Source organism: Phalacrocorax carbo, chromosome 3 (assembly GCF_963921805.1).
Source record: "Phalacrocorax carbo chromosome 3, bPhaCar2.1, whole genome shotgun sequence".
Classification (NCBI taxonomy): Eukaryota; Metazoa; Chordata; class Aves; order Suliformes; family Phalacrocoracidae; genus Phalacrocorax; species Phalacrocorax carbo.
The window spans coordinates 82959826-82985884 of NC_087515.1; the positions used below are offsets into that span (position 1 = coordinate 82959826).

The following is a 26059-nucleotide window of genomic DNA, read 5'->3' on the forward strand; positions in this document are numbered from 1 at the left end:
GGCAGTGATATGCCTCCTCATTATGCTGAAGCGTTTGTTTGAATTCTGGTATTCACTGGGATGAATACCATGTATCAGGCAGCCACTATTTCTTCCTGAGTACATTCCTTAATCTTGACATTTCCCTTTCAAAGATTGACCTGGTCTTGACTGGAGATCAGCAATATTTGACATCGGACAACCTGAGAGAATTCCAGTGTAATGTCTGAGCTTTTTTGCAGAAAACTAGGTGTCTGAAAGGGTACAATTGCTGCTACATCATATAGCACTGCCTCCAAAGGTACAGAATATCCAGTTGGAGAATATTAATATTGTATATCTTGCTTTGGCCTGCTGTTTGATTAATGTCCCAGACATCATCAAACCACTATTATCCCTGGCTGTCAACTTTGATGCTAGGTGCTGTATTTCTACTGTTTGCATCAAACATGCTTGGATAAGAAGTTTAAGTGAATCTAATACAAAATGTCCCCATTGTTGTAAAAGTTTTTTCATCTAATGCTTTTATTTATTTCTTGAAAATGGCAGTGAGAAATACATACCAATAGAACGTGGGTTTTTAAAATATTGAGACTTATTGGTAAATAAAAAATGAAGTTCACCTTTGTGTTAATGAAGCTGCTAAGGTTAACTGTAGCAATTCTAAAATATGTTCATGTCACTAAAATTTAATGCTTCAGGATTTATTTATTTTCATTCCTCTTGCAAAATAGTGTAAAGGAATAAAATCCTCTATGGATATATTTAAAATGTCTTAATGTGTCCTCATGGTCTTGCTGCTCCTGTTTTGATTTAAGAAATCCTGTGCTAATCTTTATTTTAATGTTTTTAAAATGCATTTAAAGTACAAAAAAGTTACTGCATTGCCCCCCCCCCCCCCTTTTTTTTTTAATTGCCTTATGGCTGGGATATCATTTGCCTTTTTAGCTTTCTTTTAATTTGAAATGATCCCACTTTGACAAGTGAAAGTAAAAATGCCGTTTGATCCAAATTCTATGTGGTGAGTAGCAACCTGCTATTAATTGCAGTGTCTAAAGCCTCTTTTTCTGTATAATGTTCTTTGATTAGAAAACCTGAAGTTGTTATTGATTACTTTTCTAAATGAGAAGTTTACATAGATAGCAAGAAACCTGTTAATAGTTTAAAGAATTATAGGCAATATAGGCAAAACCTGGTAACATGGTTTGATATTTCTTAAATAGTTTAAACAAAATGACTGCTGTGTGTAACTTGCCAAATACTAGAGGATACAGGATAGTGCAACTGCTGATTTTCACCTGTGATTTTGTTAATGCTCTGTTATTCCATCATTTTCAACTTGAAAATTAAGGTACCTGCGATTGAGCAATGCCCTTCTCTTAGCCCTACAGGGTAGCCGGCTTCTTTTGTTAAAGAGTATAGGTATTAAAATAAGTAAGTTTAAAACAAAACAGCAACGACAAAAAACACTTTGACCATAACCTCTGTAACATTTCAGTGGAGAAGAGAAAGAGATGCTTCTGTTGTTTGGTTATAGAAGAAAATAGGAAGGTCAAGAGTGGAAGGACAATTTAAGTGCTTGGTAAAATTGGAAGTGGAAAACTTCTCCAGTAATCACAGAATGGCAGGGGTTGGAAGGGACTGCTTCAGCCGGGACACTTGAACACGTCCATGTGGGTTTTGAATGTCTCCAGGGAAAGAGACCCCACAGCCTCCCTGGGCAGCCTGTTCCACTGCTCTGGCACCCTCACAGGAAAGAAGTTTTTTCTCATGTTCAGGTGGAACTTCCTGTGTTCCCTCTTGTGCCCATTGCCCCTTGTCCTGGCATTGGGCACCACTGAGAGTCTGGCCCCAACCTCTTGACACCCACCCTTCAGATATTTATTGACAAGATCCCCCCTCAGTCTTCTCTTCTCCAGGCTAAACAAACCCAGGTCTCTCAGCCTTTCCTCGTAAGGGAGATGCTTCAGTGCCCTGATCATCTTGGTAGCTGTCTGCGGGACTTGCTCAAGCAGTTCCCTGGCCTTCTTAAACTGGGGGGCCCAAAACTGCACGCAGTACTACAGATGTGGCCTAAGTAGGGCAGAGTAGAGGGGGAGGATAACCTGTCTCGACCTGCTGGCCACACTCCTTTTAATGCATCCCAGGATACCGTTGGCCTTCTTGGCCACAAGGGCACATTGCTGGCTCAGGGTCAGCTTGCTGTCCACCAGCACTCCCAGGTCTTTCTCAACAGAGCCGCTTTCCAGCAGGTCAGCCCCCAGCCTGTACTGGTGCATGGGATTGTTCCTCTCCAGGAGCAGGACCTTGCACTTGCTTTTGTTGCATTTCAGAGGTTCCCCTCAGCCCAGCTCTCCAGCCTGTCCAGGTCTCACTGAATGGCAGCACAGCCTCCTGGTGTATCAGCCACTCCTTCCAGCTTGGTATCAGCGAACTTGCTGAGGGTACACTCAATCTCTTTGTCCAGGTCATTGATGAATATATTGAATAGGACTGGACCCAGCACAGACCCCTGGGGAACACCGCTAATTAAGGGCCTCCATCCAGACTCTGCCCCGTTCATCGCAACCCTGTTAATTATCTTTGTAATATAGGTAGCAATTTTTTACATTTTTCAGTTTAATGAAAAAAAAACCCCAAACCCTCTTGAGATTGTGATCTATGTTTACTGTTATGTTTACTTTCAAACTATAAAGTTTGAATGGTTTCATACCTGAATTCTGAGTATAATCTGCTGTTATATGTTTTACTTTCAGTGTTAAAACCACCTTTTTTTTTAAGAAGTAAAATAGGCTTTAAAAGGTATTGCCTGTCATCTTCACAAAGCTTTAGAAAGGTGGATATTGCTCTTTCTGCTTTACAGACAGAAGCTTAGTGGAAAGTTAAGGTTTATTGAAAAGAGGCGGGAAGTCTGAGATACAGTGCTAGGAATGCTTAAACTTCAATTCCTTTTCCTAAAAAACATTAGCAGAATGGGCCCAAATTGTCTTTACTTGATTGAAGGCAGGGGATGGGGAGAGATACTTTTACCATGTAAAGTTGCACTGATCTTAAGCTTAAATTCCCATTCCACTTGTCCCTCTACAAACATGAAATAAGATGGTACCCATTCTCTACACCTTTGTGTCTAGGGGGAGTGGCAAAAGTTCATCTTGAATCTCTAGATGTGGGCCCTGGTAAATAGGATTTAATCACTGCTGCCTTTTGGATCCTTGTTTGAAAACCAGCAGATCTTTAGCTGGATCATTTAGTAGTACAGATGTTGCAGATTGAGCTGCAGGCAAACAGGTGTATTTCTGTCAAATCAGAAGGAATTAGTTACTCTTATGGTGGCTGTGGAAAGGCAAGCAGTAGCTCATCCACTCTAAAGGTGGCATAACGAAGGCAGGTATCTACATCAGCAGGCTTTATGTGAAAGCAGTTAAGTATTTTTTTTTAAACAAAAGTAAATTTGTGTTGTATCTCATAGCGCCACAGCATTTTTGACCCACCATTTACAACCCGCTCTAGTATGTTGCAGAATAATAGCCTAAGTTCTTAATCTTTACATTGGTTTTCATGTTAACAATAGAGTAATTGCACGTGTCCCCTGCTTTCTACTTGATGGCTATTTTTGGTTTTTTTGTGGTGCTCCGGTGAGGGTGGGTGTCATTGACCAGAAGCGAAGGGCCCACGGAGTTTGCCTATAAATGAGGTGCAGAAGCTTTAGGCAGCTGCTCTGCCAAAGAAGCCCCTCTGGGACCGGCAAGTTCTGAAAGCACATAGGCACACGTGGAGCATCGTATCTTAATGCGAGCTCAACTGTAGGGCTTCAGGGCTGGATTTGGTGCTTTGGCCAAGGCTGTGGTCAGGGAGGTGTGCCCTTAACTTGTCCTCTGAGGTTCCAGGTTTTTTATTTCAGAAAGTTTTGTTAACTCAATGAATAAAGGAGGAAGAAACACTCCTTCAAAACTTGATTTCCTAACAAATGGGCCTGTAGGAGATGCTTTAAAATCTTGTGTGTGTGAAAATAATATTACAGTTGTGTTGTTATATGTTGTTGTAAAGGACCATAATTCTATAGGTATAAAATAAATAGGCAAAATGGAGTGATCTTTAATACCTAATAGCAGTACTATCATTGGAGCAGTATGAGAGTGATTTACCGTTTTTGTTGGGTTCAAACAAAAAAGGTCGGGTTAGATTCTCTCAAATTTTGACACACTACTTCTATAATAGTGGCTATAATGTTCCCAGGCTATTTTAACTAGGAGCTACGGTGGCATGACTTACATGTCATCTATCCACTGGACATCTCAAAGCTGAAGTGTTGCTTGGCTCTGTCTGCCTCTAGGCTTGAATTTGAATGTGTCCTCTCTATCCCCTTCACAGTTAAAGATTTTATATTTCCACATTTGTAGCTTCATCATTATAACAATTGTCTCCAAAAGATCAGCTGTTGTGATAGCTTTTCTCAAAAAGCATCTTAACAAGAGGTGGGAAAACAAGCAGACCTGATAAGCCTGTGACATTTCTCTGTGACTGGAACACTGCATCTGGGTTTGCTTTTGTGCTGTATTGCAAAGCTGATAGCTAGAATACAGATGTGGTCATTAAATGAAGAAAAATGTTAAGGATAATTGGATTAAAGCAGGGACTTCTGTACAGTATATCACAGTGCGGGGGGGGGGGGGAAAAGTCATTTTATTAACTCTATTTTAAGTTATTTAAATTCTGAATGGCCGATAGTCTTCAGGCATGCTAAGAATGATGCAGATCATTAGGTTTGTAATGGTATCATTAATTGTTTCAGAAATAATCTAAATCTGTATCTATCTGCTACCATCAGAAACTGTAGCTGTGCATTAGAGTTCATTAAGCAATTCAGCTGCGGGCACCTTTCAAAATTAAACAACTTGGAGAACAGTTTCAGTAAAAGGCTTGGAATGAGTACAAGTTCAGATGGAGAACAGCTGTGTTTTGCTGTATAGATATGAGCCTGTTTCACACAGGAAATAAGACCACACAGAAATAGCTGTAGTCCTGGAGAGAGCCCCGCACTGTGTAAGCGTGTACGTACGCTCCCAGTTGTGAGATAAAAACATCCCAAGGCATACTTTCTTTTTCAGTTTTCTGCTAGTCCTTTTATTCCCTTTATCTCTTATAATAGTTAAGTGCTATGAGTATTACAATCTTTTTTTCTAGTTGTAATTTTCTTTGCCTGTTTTGCTGGTTAAAAATGGCTAAGTGGTTGTCAAGAAGGATGTCCCTGCATCAGCGCTGGAGACTGTTAATGACTGGAAAGCTCCCAGTGTGGGCTGATTCAGAGAAAATCTTCTTGTAGGTTGTAATCATTTACTACTGTTGGAAGCTAAAGTTCAGTTACACAGATTTCACTGTAATACTCTTGTTAGTGGTGCTAAAGGTATAATTGCCACTTTGCCTCATTGCTGGTAACATTTTTTTTTAGGAAGAAGGGTGAAGAAGAACATGCTGAGTGACCTCCACGTCTTACCGTGTCTTGCCTACGTGTGCCTTTCACCTCCCTTTTCCTGAACCTTGATTATCAACATTTTGAAAGAGCTTTTTCTTTTTTAACTTGTTTAATTGACGTGCCAGCCAAGTTCTGCTTGCTCAAAAAGGTCTTTCAAGTTTGTGATGCAAGTTTGTATTTATAGCATTAACAAAGCCATGTTATTTGTTTTATTCTCATCTAGGTGCTTGAACTGGGATTTAATTTCTTATCCTATGGATCACTGAATGAGTAACAGATGGCCTTGCCTCGTCTTACAGGCGCTTTACGCTCCTTTTCAAATGTCACTAAACATGAGGATTACAGTGAAGAATTAGCTGATTTAATGGTAATGCTTTTTTTCTTTTCCAGAGCATAACTATAAAGTATTCACGTGTATATAGTAGGAATTGTTTGCTTTCTTAATTTGCATTGCTATTTTGTAAGAGTAGGCAAGCAAGACTCGGCAGAGTGTGTATAGTTTCCTGTGCATTCCTTCATAGTGTCCTCGCTCAAAGTCAGATTTGCTGTAGCTTTGTGATTTATGTTAGGCCCTTATAATCATAATGTGCTAGGTCACTTGGCTGCATAGGTACAGCTCTGTGATTTCATGTTTCAGGCAGTTAAGTTGGGCTGGGCTGGTATGTTTCTAGCTCCGAGCCTATGCAGAGCTGGGGAGCCAAACAGCTGAATATTAAGTTCATCTCAGACTCATATTGGGGGGTGTTTAGAATAAATTTAGTGATACTGAATTTAGGTACTTTTTTTTTCTCCCCAAGAAATAATGCATTAAAGCAATAGATGCATTGTGGGAACCTGTAATGTGAAATGAGTTTTGAATCCTGGGAGCTGTAAATCTTCTGAAGCTGCAAGAATTTGGCTTTATTCCTTCCAAGGCAGAATTCTCTGTAAGTTAGTGAGAGGGGGGGTGCGCGCGTGCACACGTGCGTGTATCCTCCTCCTTCCTTATGCACAGGAAAGAGAGTAAAGCACAGGTAGTAGAGAAACTGCTTGCAATCATTACTGCATACTGACCGAATGCAATTGGAAAGAAATGTTTTTATCTGGTGTTTAATTTTAAAGGAACCTCCATATAGTAGTTGGAAACAAATAAAAAAGCCCTAAATATTTTTCATTTTCAGACTAAAAGAACAAAACTACATGAACAGTTGCTGAAGTCTGATCTTACTTGGAAGAAGATAATAAAGTTTGTTGATGACAATTTGGACAAAAAAGAACACCAAACTGTAAATGATGATTTAAAAACTATATTACAAGCTGCAAAACAAATAGGTATGTTTTCATTCCGTGTAGTCTAATAATAGACTGTTTTTTCAGGGTGGTTTTCTTTTTTTCAAGCTGCTTTCTGCCTGCATACTTTGCATACCAGTACAATTTCAGTTCTACCTTGACACCAGGCTTGCCCTGAAATATCTTTGAAACTCCGGTTAATCTGATGTGCATATGCATCATTTGGTTTTCTGTTTTATTTTAAAATATGATTCTGTTGTTATGCGGATATTCTTGCTTTTTGATAGTATTATTGTGTAGTGTGTGGTATGGTTTGCGATCAACCTTTAGCAAGCAAAAGCAACAGCTTCTTTTGGAATGGCAGTGCCCTGCGAAAAGAACAATCGTGGTGTTATCTGCTTTAATTCCATGTGGTTGTTTCATGAAAAATTGGATTGCTACATAAGCAGATCAAAAGATAAAAAAAAAAAAAGTTTCTGCTTGAGGAGTTGAGAGAAATAAATAATATCACTCATCTGGAATTAAGCTTTTAACACTGAATATACATTATGGCAAAGAAGGTGTGAAAACAGCTTTGATGGGAAACTTAGTTTTTGATCTACAGACTGAAACTAATATCAGCTCATAAACTGAGCACATGGTTTAAGCTGTAGCTGTCACATATTTAAGAATTTTTCATTTCAATGTAATATGTATATCTTCTCTTTCTCTGCTTATGTTATCTTGAACAGAACCTCAAGTAAAAGATGGAAAGAACTAATATGGATAAATATATCTTCTTCTTTTTTGGCACAGAGTGTGTTTTATCACAACCTGAATGTTAACCTGCCTCGCTCATGTTTGTTTCTCAACAGTACTTTTGGCAATAACTAACAAATTAAGACAGAAAGAAGCATCTAAACACAGACTTTCAAAAAAGGCTAGACAAATTTTTTTGTGTCCAGCATGTACTAACAATTGTGCTGTACAGTTGCACAGATGATGTCAATTCAAGATATTAATGGTTGTCATGGCTGTTGCTTTAGTGTCATCAGAAGAAAAATTCCAAGTTATTTCTCAACTCACTGACAAAAAAAACCTTTAAACTCATCTGACGATACACAAGTTCTAAACTTTGTGTTGTGGTTCATTCCTTCCATGTTTGTGACCCAACCCAATTTATATTTACAAATTTTGCCCTAATTTTTTTAATCCTATTTTTCTAATACAAGTAGTAGAGTTTGTGCTGTTAGGAGACCCTAACCTCTTCAGGCCAGAAGTTAAGCATGTGGCTGCCTGTCTTTCTGAGACAGAGGCGCCTCTAGGAAGGCGCCCCAACTCAACCTCTCTGCCCCAACCCAAGTACCTCTGTTCAAGTGCACAGATTTCACCTGCCGCTTCTGATATGCAAGGTCTGGGGGAAAGTCATGCGAGTTGTGGAGTGAGTTTGCATCAACTGTCGATGCCTAAAGTTAATATGGAAAAGGCGCGGTCTGTATTGATAATTGATCTTTATTGTTGTTGTTTCTTTGAGATTGCCCACAGAATTCATACTCATACTAGTTTTCAAAAGATGTTTATTGCTGTGCTGCAATAGTAAAGGCAGGTTTTGGACACAGCTGTGATGGGAAGGGAAAAGTCCTGTTTGGTACACATGGTCTGGAAATGCCTGTATGAACAAAACATTTTGGAATATAGAAAGGCTAATGAGATTTCTCTCAGTGTTCCATTTTAATAGCGTACTACTGATGTAATTTTTAAAGTTATACTCTCTGTTTTTCTGACTTCCCTTCCATGACCTGATCAATTCAGATTTTTTTTTTGTTAGGATAACATTGGGATGTTAGGAAGGTGTCAGCACAGTCAGACCTGGAACAGGCACTGACATGGTGTTATGGGGGTGTTTGATCCATGTGTCCCACATGTCCCCTTACTAGCCAACTCCTCCTCAGCCCCCAGTCCTCCTGACCATGACAGCAGGCTCGAAATATGTGGTATGGTCAGAACAACAGGTTGGCTTATTGTCCTGCTCCAGCTTGTGGTGATCAGTTCAGGGCTGTCTGATGATTACCCCTGGACTGTCCAAATGACAGCAGTTGTGTAGTTTATATTCCCCTTTTCTCATTTCTTGGCACTCCTCCTTGCTGCCCTTTTTGCCTCTCAGATAAACAATCTGTCTGTAATTACTTTTTCCCGGTTGGTTCCCAGTTTGGTTACATATGTACCCATCCTCACACGTTGAAAGGGAAAATTTTTTTGATGACAGACAAATACAGGATGGAATCCAATCATAAAAAATAATTTTATTATAAGTTGTTACAGAAATGCATAAAAACATTCAAGTCTATTGGTGAAATATAATTCATTACTAATATGCTAAATATTTTATTTTTGTAAATCTGAATTTAAAAGTTCATTTCCCTTCAGGTAATGCAGACATCTCTCCTGCAGTGGCTTTTGTTTCTTAGCCAGTAGAATACATGGTTACTTTCCATACTTGTCCTCATTTTAGATATTATAGTAATATTTTGTAAGTAACATAACCGAAAACTCAGTATGTATTTTTGAGGAAAAGCTGCTCATCTGGAAATCATTGCAAGATACACTTTGTACATAAGCATGAAACTCACCTCGGAGAGGAAGACTGAGGACCTGGTTCAAGTACCAGTCAGGAACAGCAAACTATGTAAATCAGAGCTGTAGAGAGATTTGGCAGTGTCATCTTCCTTTAATCTGAATATTTATGTCCATAACAAGCAACTTGGAATAAGTGGAGAAGACCTACATAGTTGTTCTAAATATCCACTGGGGTGTAGTTTAATCATAAGAGGTACTGGAGTAAAGTGTCGGTCAGTTAGGATTGACAAATATATGACTATAAAGTTTGCAGTATGACCATATGTAGTATGGCAAGGAGGAAAAAATATCTGATGGTGGACAAAAGGTTATAAGCAAAATAAGTATTTGCCATTCCTAGCTGCAAATGTTATCTATGAAAATTATTTGGCAGATCTATGTTTTCTCTATTAATGCACAAGTATTAGCTGTGATGGTTTTTTTCCTTGGTGGGTTGGTTGGGTTTTATTTGCACTTTTTGCCGAAGACGACTGCAAAAACTTTCAATTTTTTTTTTCTTTCCCAAACTTTAATAGCAGGCCCAGTGTGATGGGTAGGTAGAGCAAACTGAGACACTTGAAAGTTATAGTAGTAAATTTTTTGTTTGATGGAGTGGAGAGGACAAACCAAATTAAAACAAATTCATGATTATTTAGTTAGAACAAGTTAGAAAGAAGCCATCAACTTTGAGACTCCTGAATAAAGATGTGTAATGTTATGGAGACACAAACCAGAATGGATTACAGTGACTGAGGCACAAGCTGAACTGACAGTAATGTTCCAACCATCAGAAACATATAGTAGGGCAAAGGAATTGCTTGTTTGCCTCTTTAGCTTAGTTTCAAGGAAATGAAATCTCAGCCTAGGCAACAGATACTGTAATATTGATTTACTTGACAGGGAAAATGTCACTGACTGAAATGACCTGAGTGGCTTAAAAACAAGAAGGCAGGAGTAACTTCAAGTAGTGCACCTCTTGCTGTCTTGGCTGGCTTATTGTATTTGGAGGGGAGGGGTAGTATTTTCTCAAGAGATGCTTCCACGAGTAGGAGATGTTGATAATAACGGAGTAGCACATAATAAACCGAAGAGGCTTTTCTCAAATCCTTCAGTATATTATGACACAAGTTACTTTAATGGTGTGTATTTGTATGTTAGGAATATAAGAGTGAGGTTCATGCAGCCAAACTTAGGCCTGTAAGTTTTCAGATGTTGGTTTTTTTTTTCCTGGGATTCCTGTGTAGCTAATGCTGAGAGGGAGGCTGAACCGCCTTTTTACTCTGAGATATACTTACTTACATATTGTATATGTGTGTATCTTTGTCATATATCTTCCATGTGTAGGTATCTAATTATCTTGTAAGTATCACCTCCAATCCCCTCCGTGAACTTTTCAGCTTTTCAAAGTGCACCATAGGGAAATTCAAGAGAAATGCTGAATTTTTAGGCACCTCCATTTATATGTTTCTAGTTACTCAGGCTTGTTCTGTCTGCTTATGCTGAATTTCTTTTGCTGTTTCCTGTTACGTTGTGGGAAAAAACCAACCACCTTGTTTTTGCTAGTGTTGAACCTAAATTACTTTGAATCAAGTCACAGATAACATTGTCAAAGTAATTAAAAATCTTCCCACTGATTTCAGGAAGTTTTTCAACAGGCAGAAAACAGGGACATAGAGCAAATACATAGGCCCATAACTGGATAGCAGAGGTACACAGAGGCAGGCACAAGACAGTTTTAATTACTGAAAAGAGAATAGCCACATTTACTATGCCAGAAGCACCTTTATGAGGTTTTTAAAAATGAATAATATTATTCCTTTTAAAATAAACAGCTTGTTTTAATAGTTCTTTTGAGTTAGCCATGCCGGGGGTTAATCACCAATGTTATCACTTAAATAGTACTGTTCTCCACTGGAGTAGTGCCAGTCACTCCTGATATAACTAAAGAATTGACCAGATAAAGACATCTTGACAATAGCAGCTTGTAAATCTCGATAGTAAGCTTTTAAGAGGTTTTAAAAAGTATGCAATATTGTAAGGAATGCTAATTCTACTAAAAATGCTGGAGTAACCTATCCAGCTTTCTAGAACACATTTTTTAAACTTCAGGAAAAAATTCTGCATGTTGTCCTCATATAAAACAAACAAACAAAAAAACCCCAGTATGCTGGTTGGTTTTGTTTATTTTATGCTTGATGGCTTCTTAAATCTTGTTTAGTAGTGGCATTTTGTTTCATCGTATGGTGGTTTTGCTTATGTTTTCCTTGAGTACCTTTGCAAATATTTGTGAGAGGTAAATTCATGTTTTCCTCTAATGATATATTTTTAATTTGCATAATATGATATTTTGTAGATATAAATCTAAACTCATGCATTTATTTGCTTTAATTTCTTCGGGCAGTTTTTCTAACTAACATGCATTCTGTGGCAATTCTACTGGGAATTACTACAAGAATGTAGTAATTCCCAGCTGAGTTTTGTACATTTAGTCTGTTATGAATATTCAGACTAGGTGGTGAATAAACATTGATACAAAGAGAAAATTTGTTACCTTTAGAAAGCTGGTAAATACACTATTGTGAGTTTAAGATCTCAGGCAAGATTTTCCTCCTACTTGGGGAAAAATAAGGAAGGATTGGTAATCCGTAGTATGAATTCCTAGTAAGCAGAAGGATAATGAAGACAGATGCTTTATTATCATATACCTTTTACAATTCAGTACCTTGCAACAATTGCTACTTGTTGTTACGGTCTTCATTTCATATCTGATGATGAGACTTGCAGCAAGAAATTGAATACAGTTATGTTATAGGCAATGAAGGAGAATTAGCCTGAAGTGTATAAACTTATATTTGTTTTTGCTTTTGTTAACAGTTGGAGCTGAAAATGGACAAGAAGCGATTGAAAGTGGCGCTGTTTTTCTCTTTAAGACATTTCACAGGAAAGAACGTGTTGGTCATGATGAGACAAAGGCGATCAAGCAGATGTTTGGGCCATTTCCATCATCATCTGCTACTGCAGCTTGTAATGCCACATGTCGGATTGCTTCTCACTTCACTGAAGAACAGCTTACAGCCCTCATGCAGATGGCTGAAGAGCAAAATGGTGATAACAGAGTGTTCTTCGGTAAAAATATAGTGTTTTCATTTGACATGCATGATTTAGATCACTCTGAGGAGCTGCCTGTGAATGGTGAGGCTGATACGCAGAAAATTATAAGCTTAGATTACAACAAATTTCTGAATAACCAGCTGAATCACTTACAGAATTACTGTGATGAGAAATCTGATCTCACGTCTTTGGAAAAAGTAGATGATTCTTTTTTATGGCGTGAAGTTGGAAAGTATCTGAATGAATCTCAAGGGGGTACTCCTGGAGGGCCAACAACAGAAGACCTCTGCTGTACTTTGTACGAGATGCTTGCTTCTTCCAAAAGTGGAGACGAACTTCAAAATGAGGTACAGTAGCATATTAATCATACTGTGTGTATTTGAATCTTGCACAAATATACAATTATTTCATATTGGATTATGCCAACATACTTTATCCAAGTGTCGGTTATGCTTTTTCTTTGGTGGTTTTTTTTTTTTTTCCTTGACAAAATTTAAAAGGAAGCATCTTGATTTACCAGGCTGAAGATGGATGCAGCATGTGTTTTATGTGACTAGTCTCCTTTCCCCCATAACAGACAGGCTATTATTTTTTTTGGCCATTTGCTCAGCTTCTCCATATTTTCTTTTTAAGCAGCCAATTTAAGCTAACGTATAAAAGTGTGAGAACTTGCAAAGCCAAACTGAAGCTAACTTTCTTGGGCAGGTTCCATCTCCAGTTTCAGAGCCTTCCTGTATCTGGAAGGAAAGTTGGAGGACTGTGCGGGTGGTGCTACTTCAAGCCTTTGTCATATTACTTCTATTTCTTTTAGTAAGAGAAGGGGGGGAGGGTTTATCACCAGAAGGGCAGAGAAAGCTTGAGGAAGAGAGAACAGTTGCTGGGAGGCTGGAGTTGAAGGATAAGCATAGTGGTAGAAAAGGGAAGAGCATGATTAAAGGCTGGTGAAGAGGCTTTCAAGGCATGTGCAAGAGAGATGATTGGATTAATCTGGGGAAAAGAGAACTGGGGTTTGGATGAGGTTGGGAAAGAATTCCTGCAATTTGCTAATTCCTTCTTCCTGTGCACTTTTCTGTTATGTTTACTTAATTTTTTCCTACCGTGCCATGCTTTCCTCCCCTAAATACATCCAGTGCTTAAATTCTAAAACTAACTTTTCAGAAAGACTTTAAATGTTGAAAACCTGCTACAGAAATGCAACCAATGGTAGGAATAGACAATCCTGTGAATGGCACCGTAAAGTAAATTTGTTGGAATTTTGTTATTAGAGTTGCAAATTTTATTTTTCTTAGCAAAAACATTGTGACAGAGAAGACGACCTGAATATTTCATGTAGGTTCAGATAACGATGTATTGATATCTATTGCGTAATGATATAGTTGCTGAAGTCATAATATTTTTTTGTTTGGTAGTCAGTAGACCACGTTTCATCTGTCCTTTGAGCTATTTTCTGTGTACGAGTATTTTCTAATAAACCTCTTCTAATTTGAGAACCTAAATATGAATACAAAGGGAAGCTGACCTCATTTCTACTGCATTAAAATATATCTGAATAATAACACTTCTATGCATATCTGCACAGTTTCATATTTTGGGTGGTTTTATTGATGAAAGACGTGAAAATAGAAGACTGAACAGGTCCTGGAGAAGGAGATGGGATAAACAAACTTGCATGTCAAATGAAACATAAAAAAATGAGTACCTTCATTTGCCATAGGTACCTGAAATTTATTAGTTGTACAGAGCAAGATTTCTTTTTTCATTTTCTAGATCACCAAACGACTTTTCAGATATAGTCACAGGGTATGCAGAAAAAATTCCATACTTCTACATAATGTCCACTTAATGCCTAAGTGTAATTTGTAACATGTTGAAGGAAATGCTTGAAACCTTTCACTTACAGCAAGAAGAAATAACTTTTTTTGCAACTTTATAATCATAATGGATTGCTAAATCAATTGGCAGAAAGTGCAAGCTATCGGTTTTTATGTAGATCACCAATAAAGAATTCCTTCCCTTTCATTTTTGGAACAAAGACTTTCTGGCAAAATTTCTGTTTTGATGGCTTTACAGGAGTTTTAATTTGATAATATGAAAAATAAATTGTTTACTTGGCCAATGTACACTTATCTTTCTGAAAATAATTTAGCAAGAGCAAATCCTTTTCTTTGCATTACTAGAGAGAAAAAGGATTCTTTCCCTTGAGTGTCTGAAACCTGTATCTTATTTTGGATTTTTAAGAAGTCTTAGTAAAAAAAAAAAAAATTTCCTCCCCATTCTGCTTATTTCAGCCCCCATGTTGCCTTTCCTTGCAACAATCTCATTAATTTCTTATTCCTTGCAGAATGTGGCAGCCGAGGAGGGGGTAAGACTAACTTGAACCTGACCTCCTTTTGTTGAAAGTTAGTTGGCTAGGCGTGCTGTCCATATGAGTGGTCATGACTTGAAAAGTTCTTCTGGGTTTTGGATTTTGCCATCACTGAGGGATTTTTTTTGTTGTTATTATTACAGCAGTTTTGCTGGTGGCATCATTAAGAGCAGGTGCTACTTTTACACCTACTCTAAAAGTAGGTCATAGATGGTGTAACAAGTATGTGTTTGATCATGTGTACTGAAAATCTTACATAAATTGGAGTGATGCATACATGCTAAGGTTTCTATGCTCTGCAAATTCTTTTTTTTCTTTATAAGCCAAGAAAAAAAGAACTATTGGTATGAAAGGATGTTAATTCTTTGTAAATAAAAATCCAGATCTGTAAAACACATTTTCATATTGTAAAACAGTGGCCATGTCTATTCTTCTGTTTAGGAAGATACCACAGCCTATTTATTATTAAACAGGGAAAATTGGCGAGTGGACTTCTCTAGGACAATTTCATTTGATCCTTAAGCAAAGTTTATTGAGATTCCAGATCACCTTAAGAATATAAGCATTTTTAGATCATTTAATGGGTGACATCCTGGTTTTTTTGTAGCGTATGTGTAGACACACATATATGCTATTTAGGTTTTTATCTGCTTAATGAACTCTGTAAAGTTTTGAAATGAGCTTCTTTCTCCAGCACCGTATAGCTTACATTTAAAGTGGTTGGTGAGGTGCAAGAAGTACTTTGTTCTTTTTCTCTATTTAAGAATATCCCACATTTCCTCTGGGACAGTTTGTTTGTCTGGCACATCACTGGTGACTCTTAATTAGAGGGAAATTAATTCTTATGCTTGGAGTGATATGGGAGTTATAACTTACTTTCTAAGTATTTGGGACATGTGCTTTCCATTGGGGACATAAAGTCTAGTAAAGCTAAGTGACAGCTACTGGAGCATGCTTTTCACTGTATGTCAGATTTTGTTGATAGGTGTGAAATGGTAATGATGCAGTAACAAGAACATTATTAAAAACAGGAAGAAAAAGCTGATGACAAACTATAGAGTTTAGCCCAATAACCATCGTGCTTTTTTAAAATGAAAACTTAGTGTGCAGTTTACTGCTCAGTTCTAGTACTCAGTTTCTAGTATATGATGCTTTCAGAATGAAGACGGGAGGCACCTGAGAGCATTTTAATAACTTTGCCACCTAACCCCTCCCAGGGTTACTAGGAAAAAGTTGGCAGAGTTTAGTCCCTCTTTGGTTACACCTTGCTGTCCTTAGAGAGTGTTTCTCATTCTTCTGTGAATTCTTGTCATAATTTATCTGGTGATGAAAACTACAGTAAGAGACCAACGGGTAATAACATCGAGTTCCAAGGTGCTGAACCCTTCCTTCAAGGGTCAAAAACATTCCTTTCAAATCAAACTAGATGTGAAATCAGAAAAGTACAAGTTGTGGAATATAGGGGTTTTATGATGGAAAAAAAGAGGCCAAGAGTCAGGCAGCACCTCTTCCTGTATGCATTCCTTAATAGATCCATCCAGTAAGATAGTCATCGTTAGAGCCAGAAGGTTACAGCTTTATTGCTGAAATTCAGTTCATTTCATCCTTATTTCAGAATGGTAGTAGGTTATTTTGTTGTTTCATTAAGTAGGATGGTTTTTTTCCATTGTGGTGTCTGTGTGTCTCTGAATGCTTGATGTAGCAACTTGATGTAGGCTTCTAGACAGTTTTCCCCAGGCTCTGCTATGCAGAGCTCTGTTGTCTCTCAGGTTTCTGCCTGTAACTTTTTTTCAGCTCCCTTTGTCACTGGTGGCAATATAATGATTTCCCCCGCTTCTCCCCCCAGCTTGAGCTCATCTACGTTGTTTCTGTTACCCTATCCCAATCCCACCACAAGTGTCTGCCAATATGCTTTGTTGGCTGAACCTGTAAATGCTCTTGGGATTGAGAACAAGGGAAACTTAACTAATTTGTCAATTCAACTAACTGGCAGGAAGCTCCTCTGTGTCTGCCACCAGCCTTTCTGCAAAAGAAGTACAGAAGAGTAGAGGAAAGCAAAGGCTGTTTAAACACTCACAGAGCCTGGAAGGGACCTTTTCTGTCAGTGTGACAATACCTTAAACTAAGGAAGACTCATTAATAAAAGAATGTGGTAAAGTTTGTCCCAACTTCTCCTCTCAAGACTTCTCCAGAATCTTGTTGCCTGGGTGCCTAAAATGAACCCTTGTTATCTGCTTTCTAGCTTTATTCAGGGCTGGTTTTATGATCACTTTTCCTGTGCTATAGTTGTCCTCTTTTTTTAAGCCAATTTAAAAAATGAGCATCAAAGAACTGCACTTGTAACTCCCCCCCCGACAATACTGTGCCTTTTCAACACTGCTTTTCCTTTCATTTACCCTTCAGGCAGTTCCTTGCCAACTTTTAATTCTTCTATTAACGCTCATCTTCACGAATTTAACCAAGTCCTCATGTGGAAAATTGCAATGTTTTAAATGAAGTCCAGATGTGAGACAACTGCTATTTATTCATTTTCCAGACTAATGAAGTGTTAGACCAAGTGATGTATCATTAGTAAGCCCATGCTACGTTTATGCCATTTTCCAGTTACCTGCATCTTTTAAATTTTTTTTACAAAAACACATCCTTTTAACTCTTCTCCAATCATAATTTTTATTTTTCTTACTCACAGTGTTATTGCACTTGTAGATACATGCTCCCTGACCTACAATTTCATGTGTCAGTTTTTGAAGATTTATGAGAGATTATCTTGCACTCCAGCTGCGAGAACAGTGAGCTCTCTGAATTTTGTTCCCAGCTTTGAGGCAATCATTTTCATATCCATACTCTTTGACCACTATATCTTTATATCCATAATCAAATATTTTTCTTTAACCAGAGACAAATTTGAATTTTAATTTAAAAATTTAAATTAATTACAGTATCAGGTTAGTAATTAAGACTGAAAGATTAAGAGCCAAAATTTCCCTTTCAGAAGGGAAATTTGTGCTACAGTAAGGGACCTAGGTAGTACAGTCAGCTGGTCCATGGAACTGAGTGGTAAACAGGCCAGGGTACTTTCAAAGCAAAAGACACTAAAATTATTCCCTGATTTAGGGATATGAGCCAATAAATAAAAGAAACACATAGCAGGAGATGAGGTTTTTTGGTTGGGGTTTTTTTTCCCCCTTTTTTTCTCTGTAGTCACCTTTTAAGAAGTCTTTCCAGTCTACCCAGTCAAATCTAGTATAGCATCTCCACCTTCTGGAAACATACACTGTACCTTTTCAGCAGGAAATTCACATCTTATTAAATTATGGTTGCAGTTAAATAAGGAAAGGTATTAACAGATTATAAAGTCTTTTCCTGGTTAGACAAACTTGGATTTCCATGTGTGTTCTTGATATTTGAAAACTAAGCTTTTTATCATTTATCTCATGGATACTATAGAAGGATGCTTATTTTTTTTAGAACATAGAAAGCCTCTGTGGGTTTTGGTTTTTTAATATTGTCTGCTGAATTAATTTCTGATATGCATGTTCATATTGGGTAGTGAAACTGATGGGTTGATAAAGGAGATAAGACCCCTTAAATCTTCCTGGATAATGTTCACTGTTGTGTTTGCTGAGCTTTTTGCAGGGAAGATTCCACTCAGTGTTTCACAATGCAGCAAGGAAAGAATATTTTGTGAGGCTGGGTAAATATCACCTTTAGCTATCATGTTTGTTTTTCAAAAAGCCCCACAGTTCTTGGTTCACCATCACTTAACTTTATCTGATGCTGTCCCCTCTTATTTGAACAAAACTTCCTTTACCCCAACCCCTCCCCCCACCCCCCAAAAAAAAGTTGAAAAAGTAATAATTAAAAAACGGTGATATTGCTTTTCACGTGATAGTCTGATCATGACAAAAGGTGTGTCTAGACTGATTTGATCAGTACTTGCTTCTTATTCTGGAGAATACATGTCATCAACTAAATTTCTTTTACCTCTACTGTTAATGCTGTTTTATTGCTAGGTATACTTGTTTCATTTTGCTTATAAAATAGAGAGGAAGGCAAGCAGCACAGAGCAAAAGCTATGAAAACTATCTGTAGTTATTATTCAAATGGTAGGCTTTCTTAATCAACATTACACTGTTCTGAATTTTACTGCCCTGCTTTGAGCAGTAAGATGAACAAATAAAATCTGAAAGGTCATAGAATTGTAGAATAATGAAGGCTGGAAAAGACCTCTAAGATCATCAAGTCCAGCCGTCAACCCAACACCACCATACTTCCTTTAAACAATGTCCCAAAGTGTCACGTCTACATGTTTTTTGAACACCTCCAGGGATGGTGACTCCACCACCTCTCTGGGCAGCCTGTTCCAGCGCCTGACCACTCTTGCAGTAAAGAAATTTTTCCTAATATCCAGTCTAAACCTCCCTGGATGCAACCTGAGGCTATTTCCTCTCGTCCTATCACTAGTTACTTGGGAGAAGAGACCAACATCCACCTCACTACAACCTCCTTTTCAGGGCGTAGGGTGGTGTCCAGTATGGGCATGCTGGACTGAGACCAGTAAAGGGCCACAGGGATGATGAAGGGACTGGAGCATCTGACATACAAGGAGAGACTGAGGGCTGGGGTTGTTTAGGTTGGAGAAGGGAAGGCTCAGCGGGATCTGATCTCGTTAGATCTGATGGTGAGGGAGTGAAGAACATGGAGCCAGACTCCTCTCGGTGACATCCAGTGGCACGACTAGAGGCAATGGGCATAAACTGAAATAGAGGATGTTCCATGTAAACATAAAACATTTTTGTCACTGTGAGGGTGGTCAAACATAGGAGCCGTTTGCCTAAGAGTGGTAGAGTCTCCCAGCCTGGAGACTAGATGATCTGCAGAGGTTCTTTCCAACCTCAACTGTTCTGTGATTCTGTCATTTCAACTGAATAAATAGAAGTAGTTGGAGAAAACTCTTTGTTATATTTACTTCTAAATCTGTATTAAGTCCTCATTTTTCCTCATGGATTTCTTGAATTAAAGTGTAAACTATCCCTTACCCTAATATGTTCTTCTTCTAAGTTAAAAAACTTCTTGTTTTGTAACAGGCACCTTCATAGTAGAGTCTCATAATAAATAAGTTGAGTGGGTCTTTTAAGTAATCTTTTAACCTTATGTGTAACTTAATTAATGAATTATGGTATACCGGAAATAAATACTCCTTGTGTTGCAAGTAATCTCAATTAGGTTTTAAAATGACCTTGATTTCAGATGTGTTAAATTGGTCTCCTAAATTAAGTATCTATAAATAATGGGCATTTGTTGTTCAGAGAAACTATTCATTTAGTTTCCTGCATTAAGGAGGAATCTGTAATGGTCATTACTGTATTAAGAGAAAATACATACAGTCTTAATTTACATGACCACATTTCTGATAACCTTTAAAAGCCTAACATTATTTATGTGAACACTTAATTTTTTTCAAGTGTAAGCTAAGCCATGTAACACTGTGAAATGAGATTGAAACACAGTTCAACAGGAAAGAGCATATTTTAGAGCTTATAATGCAAACCAGCTGCAAAAGGATTTTTGAATTCCTACAGGTTGTATACATTTGCTTGCTACTTCAGGTAAGCCAGTGGAAGACCATATACAGCATTGCACAAAATCACATTACTTCAGGATAAGACCAACTGTGTGTAGATTTTTGTCTCCTGCTAGTGACTTGATGTGCTGTTTGTCAGTAGCGCATGCTGCAGACACTTCTCTGTATTTACTTATTGGTCATTGCTTTCAAGAATAGTCAGAGCTTTAGTGTTACATTTTGCAAATAAAAACTGTATGTTCTAGCTATTAGTATCCAAAATTTTGATGACCTGAGAAACATTTAACTCTTGTTTCTAAACCTGAATTCAGTTTAATAATTCTTAGGTCTGCATTGAGAGTGATTCCCTGGCGGGTCCGAATATGTAATTTATATTAAGAGCTCTGAACTTTTCACAGCTCACATTATAATACTGACTGTGAAAAGTGTTTTGACATTTCATTTTTTGCAGACTTGTGTGGTGCCCAGGTGCTAGTTTTGAGATCACTTTTCAGACATACTGTGCAGGCTCCAAGAGGGATGCTTTAGAGGGCTGCATGATCTGTGCACCGTGCAGTCGGCTCTGGCTCAATATTTGACTAATACTTTTGCTTGGCTGAGAGGGCAAGCGGAGCTTGTTTGCTTATGCTGCGTAGCCGTTCCCTGAGTTACAAGCTGACCTTCTCCATCAGAAAAGTGTAGTGTGCAGGTGTGAAACTAGATGTGTACTTTTCTTTCCTTAAGCAAAATATGACGTGAAGCATCAGCTTTTGCCGCTTTGTAGAATGCCAGATATTGGACTTCGCAAATGCTTAGCTCCTCCAAATATCAAACACAAGTGTTCTGCTGTTGGAAACTCAGTTTTACTTGTCACTAGCTCAGCACATCAGTCTAATTGCGTATGCTTCAGTGCTCCCAGAAGGTTCTCTGCTCCTTGTCAAAGCCAAAGCCTGGCTTTTCTGTATAAGCTACTGCTGTTTCTTCAGGCTGCGACTTTTCTAACTCATCTGAAGGAGAACCAAAGGTACTCCGAGAGCCCCAGTGCAAGGCTGCTGTCTTTCCTGCGTGGCTTTCATCAAGCCGTTATTAGGTGGAGAAAGACAACTTTGGTGTCAAAATACAATTTGGCAGAACTTGAGCCCAATACAAGTAGTTTTAATATATAGTCTTTAGAAAAAATAGTGGGAAACACTATTTGAAATATATTAAATAGCATAATGTACTGAGGCATAAGTAAACAGTACAGCCTGTTAGTGAATGAGAAAATTAAATTGGCCAGAAACTGAAATCAGTGGTGATATGGCTGATGTGATTGTCCAAAGTGAAAGAAATAGGAAGACTGAATGTATTTTGAAATAATAATTAAACATGTGCAAGTGCAAAGACAAAGCCTCTTGGATAAAATACCACCATCTTAAAATCAGTTAGAGATTTGTCTTTGATATCCGAAAGGGTTTTTGTTTTTACTACTCCTTAGTTTGTGCTTATGTTTTTAACTTATTTTACAGAGGTGGTTTCTCAGCTGTGTATATGTATAGCTGATACTTTAGATACACAGCCAGCAAAATAACACCATTATCAAATAGGGTTGCACGAACATGTATTTCTACGTGGCTTGGGAAATTTTTGCCACTTTCCCACAGAGGGACTGGATATCTGGTTACACACTCACTTCTTAACTGCTCTTTACTGATTTTAACTGGTTTAGTCCAATGAGTTTCACACTGTTAATAAAATAGTCTTGAACAACAGATATAAGCAGATGTAGTAATAACTACATAAAACATTTACCAAAAACTTAATGCTCGTGTGAGCAGAGGGTAGTCATACTGCAACTTTTTGTTCCAAATAGAAAATAGAGTTAGATTACATTATGGGTTTTTGTCATAAAAACAGACTAAACAGTTTGTTGTGGAGCATGAACTATTTTTTTTTGAGTTATCAGATTTATCACTTAGTTATCATAAGAGACAAAATATGTTGTGCAACAGCTTTCAAAAAATGCATTAATGCAGTGAAAATCTTGGATATTTGATGTCAAAACTGAGTGTCTCAGGAGTATATTTCTGTCAGTCTGTCAAGTTCTTCAGGCCTCTAAACTTAGCACGTTAATGCTGTGCTGGAGCTAGGCATGGATTCTGCAGAAAAGCAACAAAAGCATTCTGTGCTTCAGCATCTTGTGTTACTATATATTATAATTAGTATCAATATAGTTTTATTATCTAGATAATTATATTACTATCTTGTATTACTTGGCAAAGTTTATCAAAGCTCTAAGTTTGTGGAGGCTACATGTAAGAGTAGCAAAATATCGTGGTACTTTTCTTATGTAGAAGTCATTATTAAATCTTTCCTTATTAATGTTAAGTTCATTGAAGAATAAAACTGTGGAAGTGAGCGAAGGGCTTTGCAAGTGGAATTTTGGAATAAGGAGTCTACTGACTCTCCTTACTCAAAGTAATCAAGTTAAATGTTCAATATCCTGACATACTAGTTAAATTGTCATTCTTTAAAAAAATGCAGATGCTGAAAACATAAAAATATGCATTCAGGTATGTAGAGATTTAAAAATAATAAAAAAAACCCCACAACCAGGAAATGTTGTTTTGACTGAATATATTTTTAAAATGTCAACATCTGTATTTTTATATCCCATTGTAAAGACCTTAAAGACCTTCATTGTAAGCACTGCCAGACACTTTGAGTGTTACAACTATATTTCGTACTTGATGTTAAGTGGAGAATGTGTTAATACAGACTGACTATTGGTAGGAGAAGCAGTTTCTGAAGATGACTTCATCATTACTATATGCTAAAAAATAATTAGAAAAGGGCTCACAGGAGGTCCATTGTATAGAAGCTAGCACGTGAAATAAAGCATGGAAAACTGAGGAAATTAAATATGACAAGGTAATTGCTAGTCTGGCTTGATGCGAAGAAGTAGCATTAGTACAAACATATTTAGTGTTAGAGTAATGCACCAACGGACTGTGGCTTGCAGGAAAAGACAGTCAGAAGGAGGGAGCATAGCAGTAGACTGGCAGCATAAAACATACATTTGTAAATATTGGCTGTTCTTAGTGAGGAAAAATCTCACCAAGAGTTCCGGTTAACTTTCAGATTCTTGGCAAGTTTGTTTCCAGTGCTAGCATAGCTTTTGCAGTAACCAAGCAACTTTCACTGTTAAAAGAAGCGTCCATGAGCATCACCTCTCAGATCTGTTACACACAGAGCAGTTTTCTACTCCTTGTGAAATACTCTTCAGGATGCTGTAAGTTACCTAGTTGCTCCATTTGGACGTGGAAATACAGTTTCCTGTAATGGCTCTAAGCAGACACTGAGAATCGGAAAGTTTATTATTATTTTGATAAATATTCAATATCCATTTTTATACATGACATAGCTAGACTACCAGTGCTATTTAGTAATGGGAATCGTCACAGGTTGTATCGCTATGTCCCTGTCCCTGTTACATACTTTCTACGACTGGTACTGGTTTTTACTTATTCTTGAACCACCATTCATTTGGAATCTCTTTTTTTTTTTGCCATGTTGAACAAAGTTAAAGTGTTATCCAAAACTGTGTAAGGCTCTTAAAAAGTTACAAATGGCTTGTTTTTGGTGAGAGAAGGAAATGGAAGTACTTATCTGACATCCAGGAACGTTCATCTTTTGCTCCTGGAGAACTCTTCAACCAGCCCTACCAGTGATTATACTAATCTAGTAATGGTCGTAGATGTAAGTTTAAGTAACTCAAGCTTCAGTATCATAGTTTAGACATCTGTTAGAAAACATGGAAGAGCAATATCTAGTCGTTTTTCCAAGTATCTGGGACATAAAGACAGGAGGTGCTCATAGCCAGAGTAAATTTTTAACAGTTCACATTCTTCCTACTTTCTATTCCGTCATTATTTGCTTATGTGCTCCCTGGAGTCACTTCAAAATTTCATCTCCAAACCCCTCCGCATTTAGTATGGCTCCTTTTTTGCCTTTGGACAATTTAGAAGACTTTTGCCAGGGAACTTCCTGAGGACAGACCGAATTTCTGCTGCCATTGTATTACTTTCATGTAACTGTTTACTAAAAGTTAGGTTTGTCTCTTAATCACCGTCACACACAAGTTTACTATGGGAAATTTTTTGCATAGTAGAAAATAAACAAAGTTCAAACTGTCCTTAGAAATTATATCCTGGTTAAAATCAATAAAGAAGTGGTGTAGCTCTTGTTGTGAGGCTCCTCTGAGAGAACAGTTCAAAAAGCTTCTTTCATTTCGACTTCAACCCAGGTAATTTAAATGTTCATTGCTGTGTATATGCAACACCACTTTGGTTATGATACTATGTTGATGTAACTTAATCTGCATTTTTTTTACTGTATTGTGAAATTATAACATTAGCTTATAGTTTTTTGTGTGTGTACCCTTACATCACAGATATTTTCATGTCAAAGCAACTTGTCTTATAAAACGTGTTTGGTTTTAAGCATCAAAGTGGCTCTTCCTTTTGTTCAGTAAAAGGACTTTCTAGCCCTAACAAATTAACATATCACAAAGCTTATCCCCCATTACCTAGTTCATAAAAGCAGTACCCATTATGGGAAAGTACAGGCATACGTGGATCACCCCTGTGGTGTTTTATCTTCATCTTATCATCAAAGATTCTAACTTGGCATGAAACTGGCTTTTCAAGCTTATATTCTTCTCTTTGTAATTTTATTAAAATTACTAAGAATTTTATATTCAGACATATAAAGCTTGTCTCTCATTATTCTTGACCATGGAGCTTATCTGCTCCCCCTTCATACAGAGAAAATAATCCAGTTATTTTTGATACAGTTTTCTCCTTTTTCAGTTGTGGCCTTCTTTTTTTAAATCAGAAGTGTACAGCTCTGTTGATGTCCAAGGACTGTTGAAACCCCAAGGATGATACGAAACTGCCTTTTGTGAAAACAGAGCCATGCTGTCTCCCTTCATAAGAAACCAAATTGAATGGTGTTTGAGTGCTGTTTTTTGAGGACAGAACTTAAGAAATTATGAAAGAGCCACAGTGAGAGCCAAGAGACGCTAGGCTTCATCCTGGTGCTGAGATGGTCACTCTCCTTCCTGATAGTAACTTTTTCCTGTCAACTCCTTTACTTCAGTTTTGTACTAAGAGAAAGCTTGTTGTATCTTTGAGGTGGTATGAGGCTTGATCTATTCATGATAACTTTTTGAATCAGCTTCAATATATCATTAAACTTAATGAGATATTTTTCTAGAGCAAACCAGTCTCTAGCTGATAGAACTTTTTCCCTTTTTGTGTTCTTTGATGCTGGAAGCTCTTTTCACATCCACATGGAGACGTAAGGAGCTACAAGCTCTGCAATAAAAGCGGTCAGATGGCACCTGAAAGATTAAGGCTTACTCATTAACTAGACAAAAAAATAATATTCCTCCAAAACCTTTTATGGAAGGCAGGAAGGGAGGAAACCCCATTAAAAAAAAAAACCCCAAAACAAACAAACAAACAAAACCAAAAAACCCAAACAAACAAAACAAAACAAAACAAAAAAAAACACCAAAAAAAAAAAACCCCAGCAAACACCAAACCCAACCCCAAACCCACAGCTGCTTGCGCACAGCAGTCCCAGGGCAGTTTCCTGCAGCTCTCGGTGCTGTGCAGTTTCCAATACCCCATATCGCTACAGCGAGCTTGTGCTGGTGGTG

At 37.6% G+C, this 26059-nt stretch overlaps 1 protein-coding gene across 4 annotated transcripts in view; it reads left to right on the forward strand.

The window, feature by feature from the left end:
- Positions 1-26059, forward strand: part of ASCC3 (activating signal cointegrator 1 complex subunit 3) — a 288816-nt gene that overhangs the window by 19641 nt on the left and 243116 nt on the right. For all 4 annotated transcript variants that reach the window (XM_064447559.1, XM_064447556.1, XM_064447557.1 and 1 more), the window contains 3 exons: positions 5676-5819; positions 6613-6763; positions 12191-12774. In XM_064447559.1, coding sequence (XP_064303629.1) covers positions 5730-5819; positions 6613-6763; positions 12191-12774 — 825 coding nt within the window. In that variant the 5' untranslated portion in view covers positions 5676-5729. The remainder of the gene's footprint in view (positions 1-5675; positions 5820-6612; positions 6764-12190; positions 12775-26059) is intronic.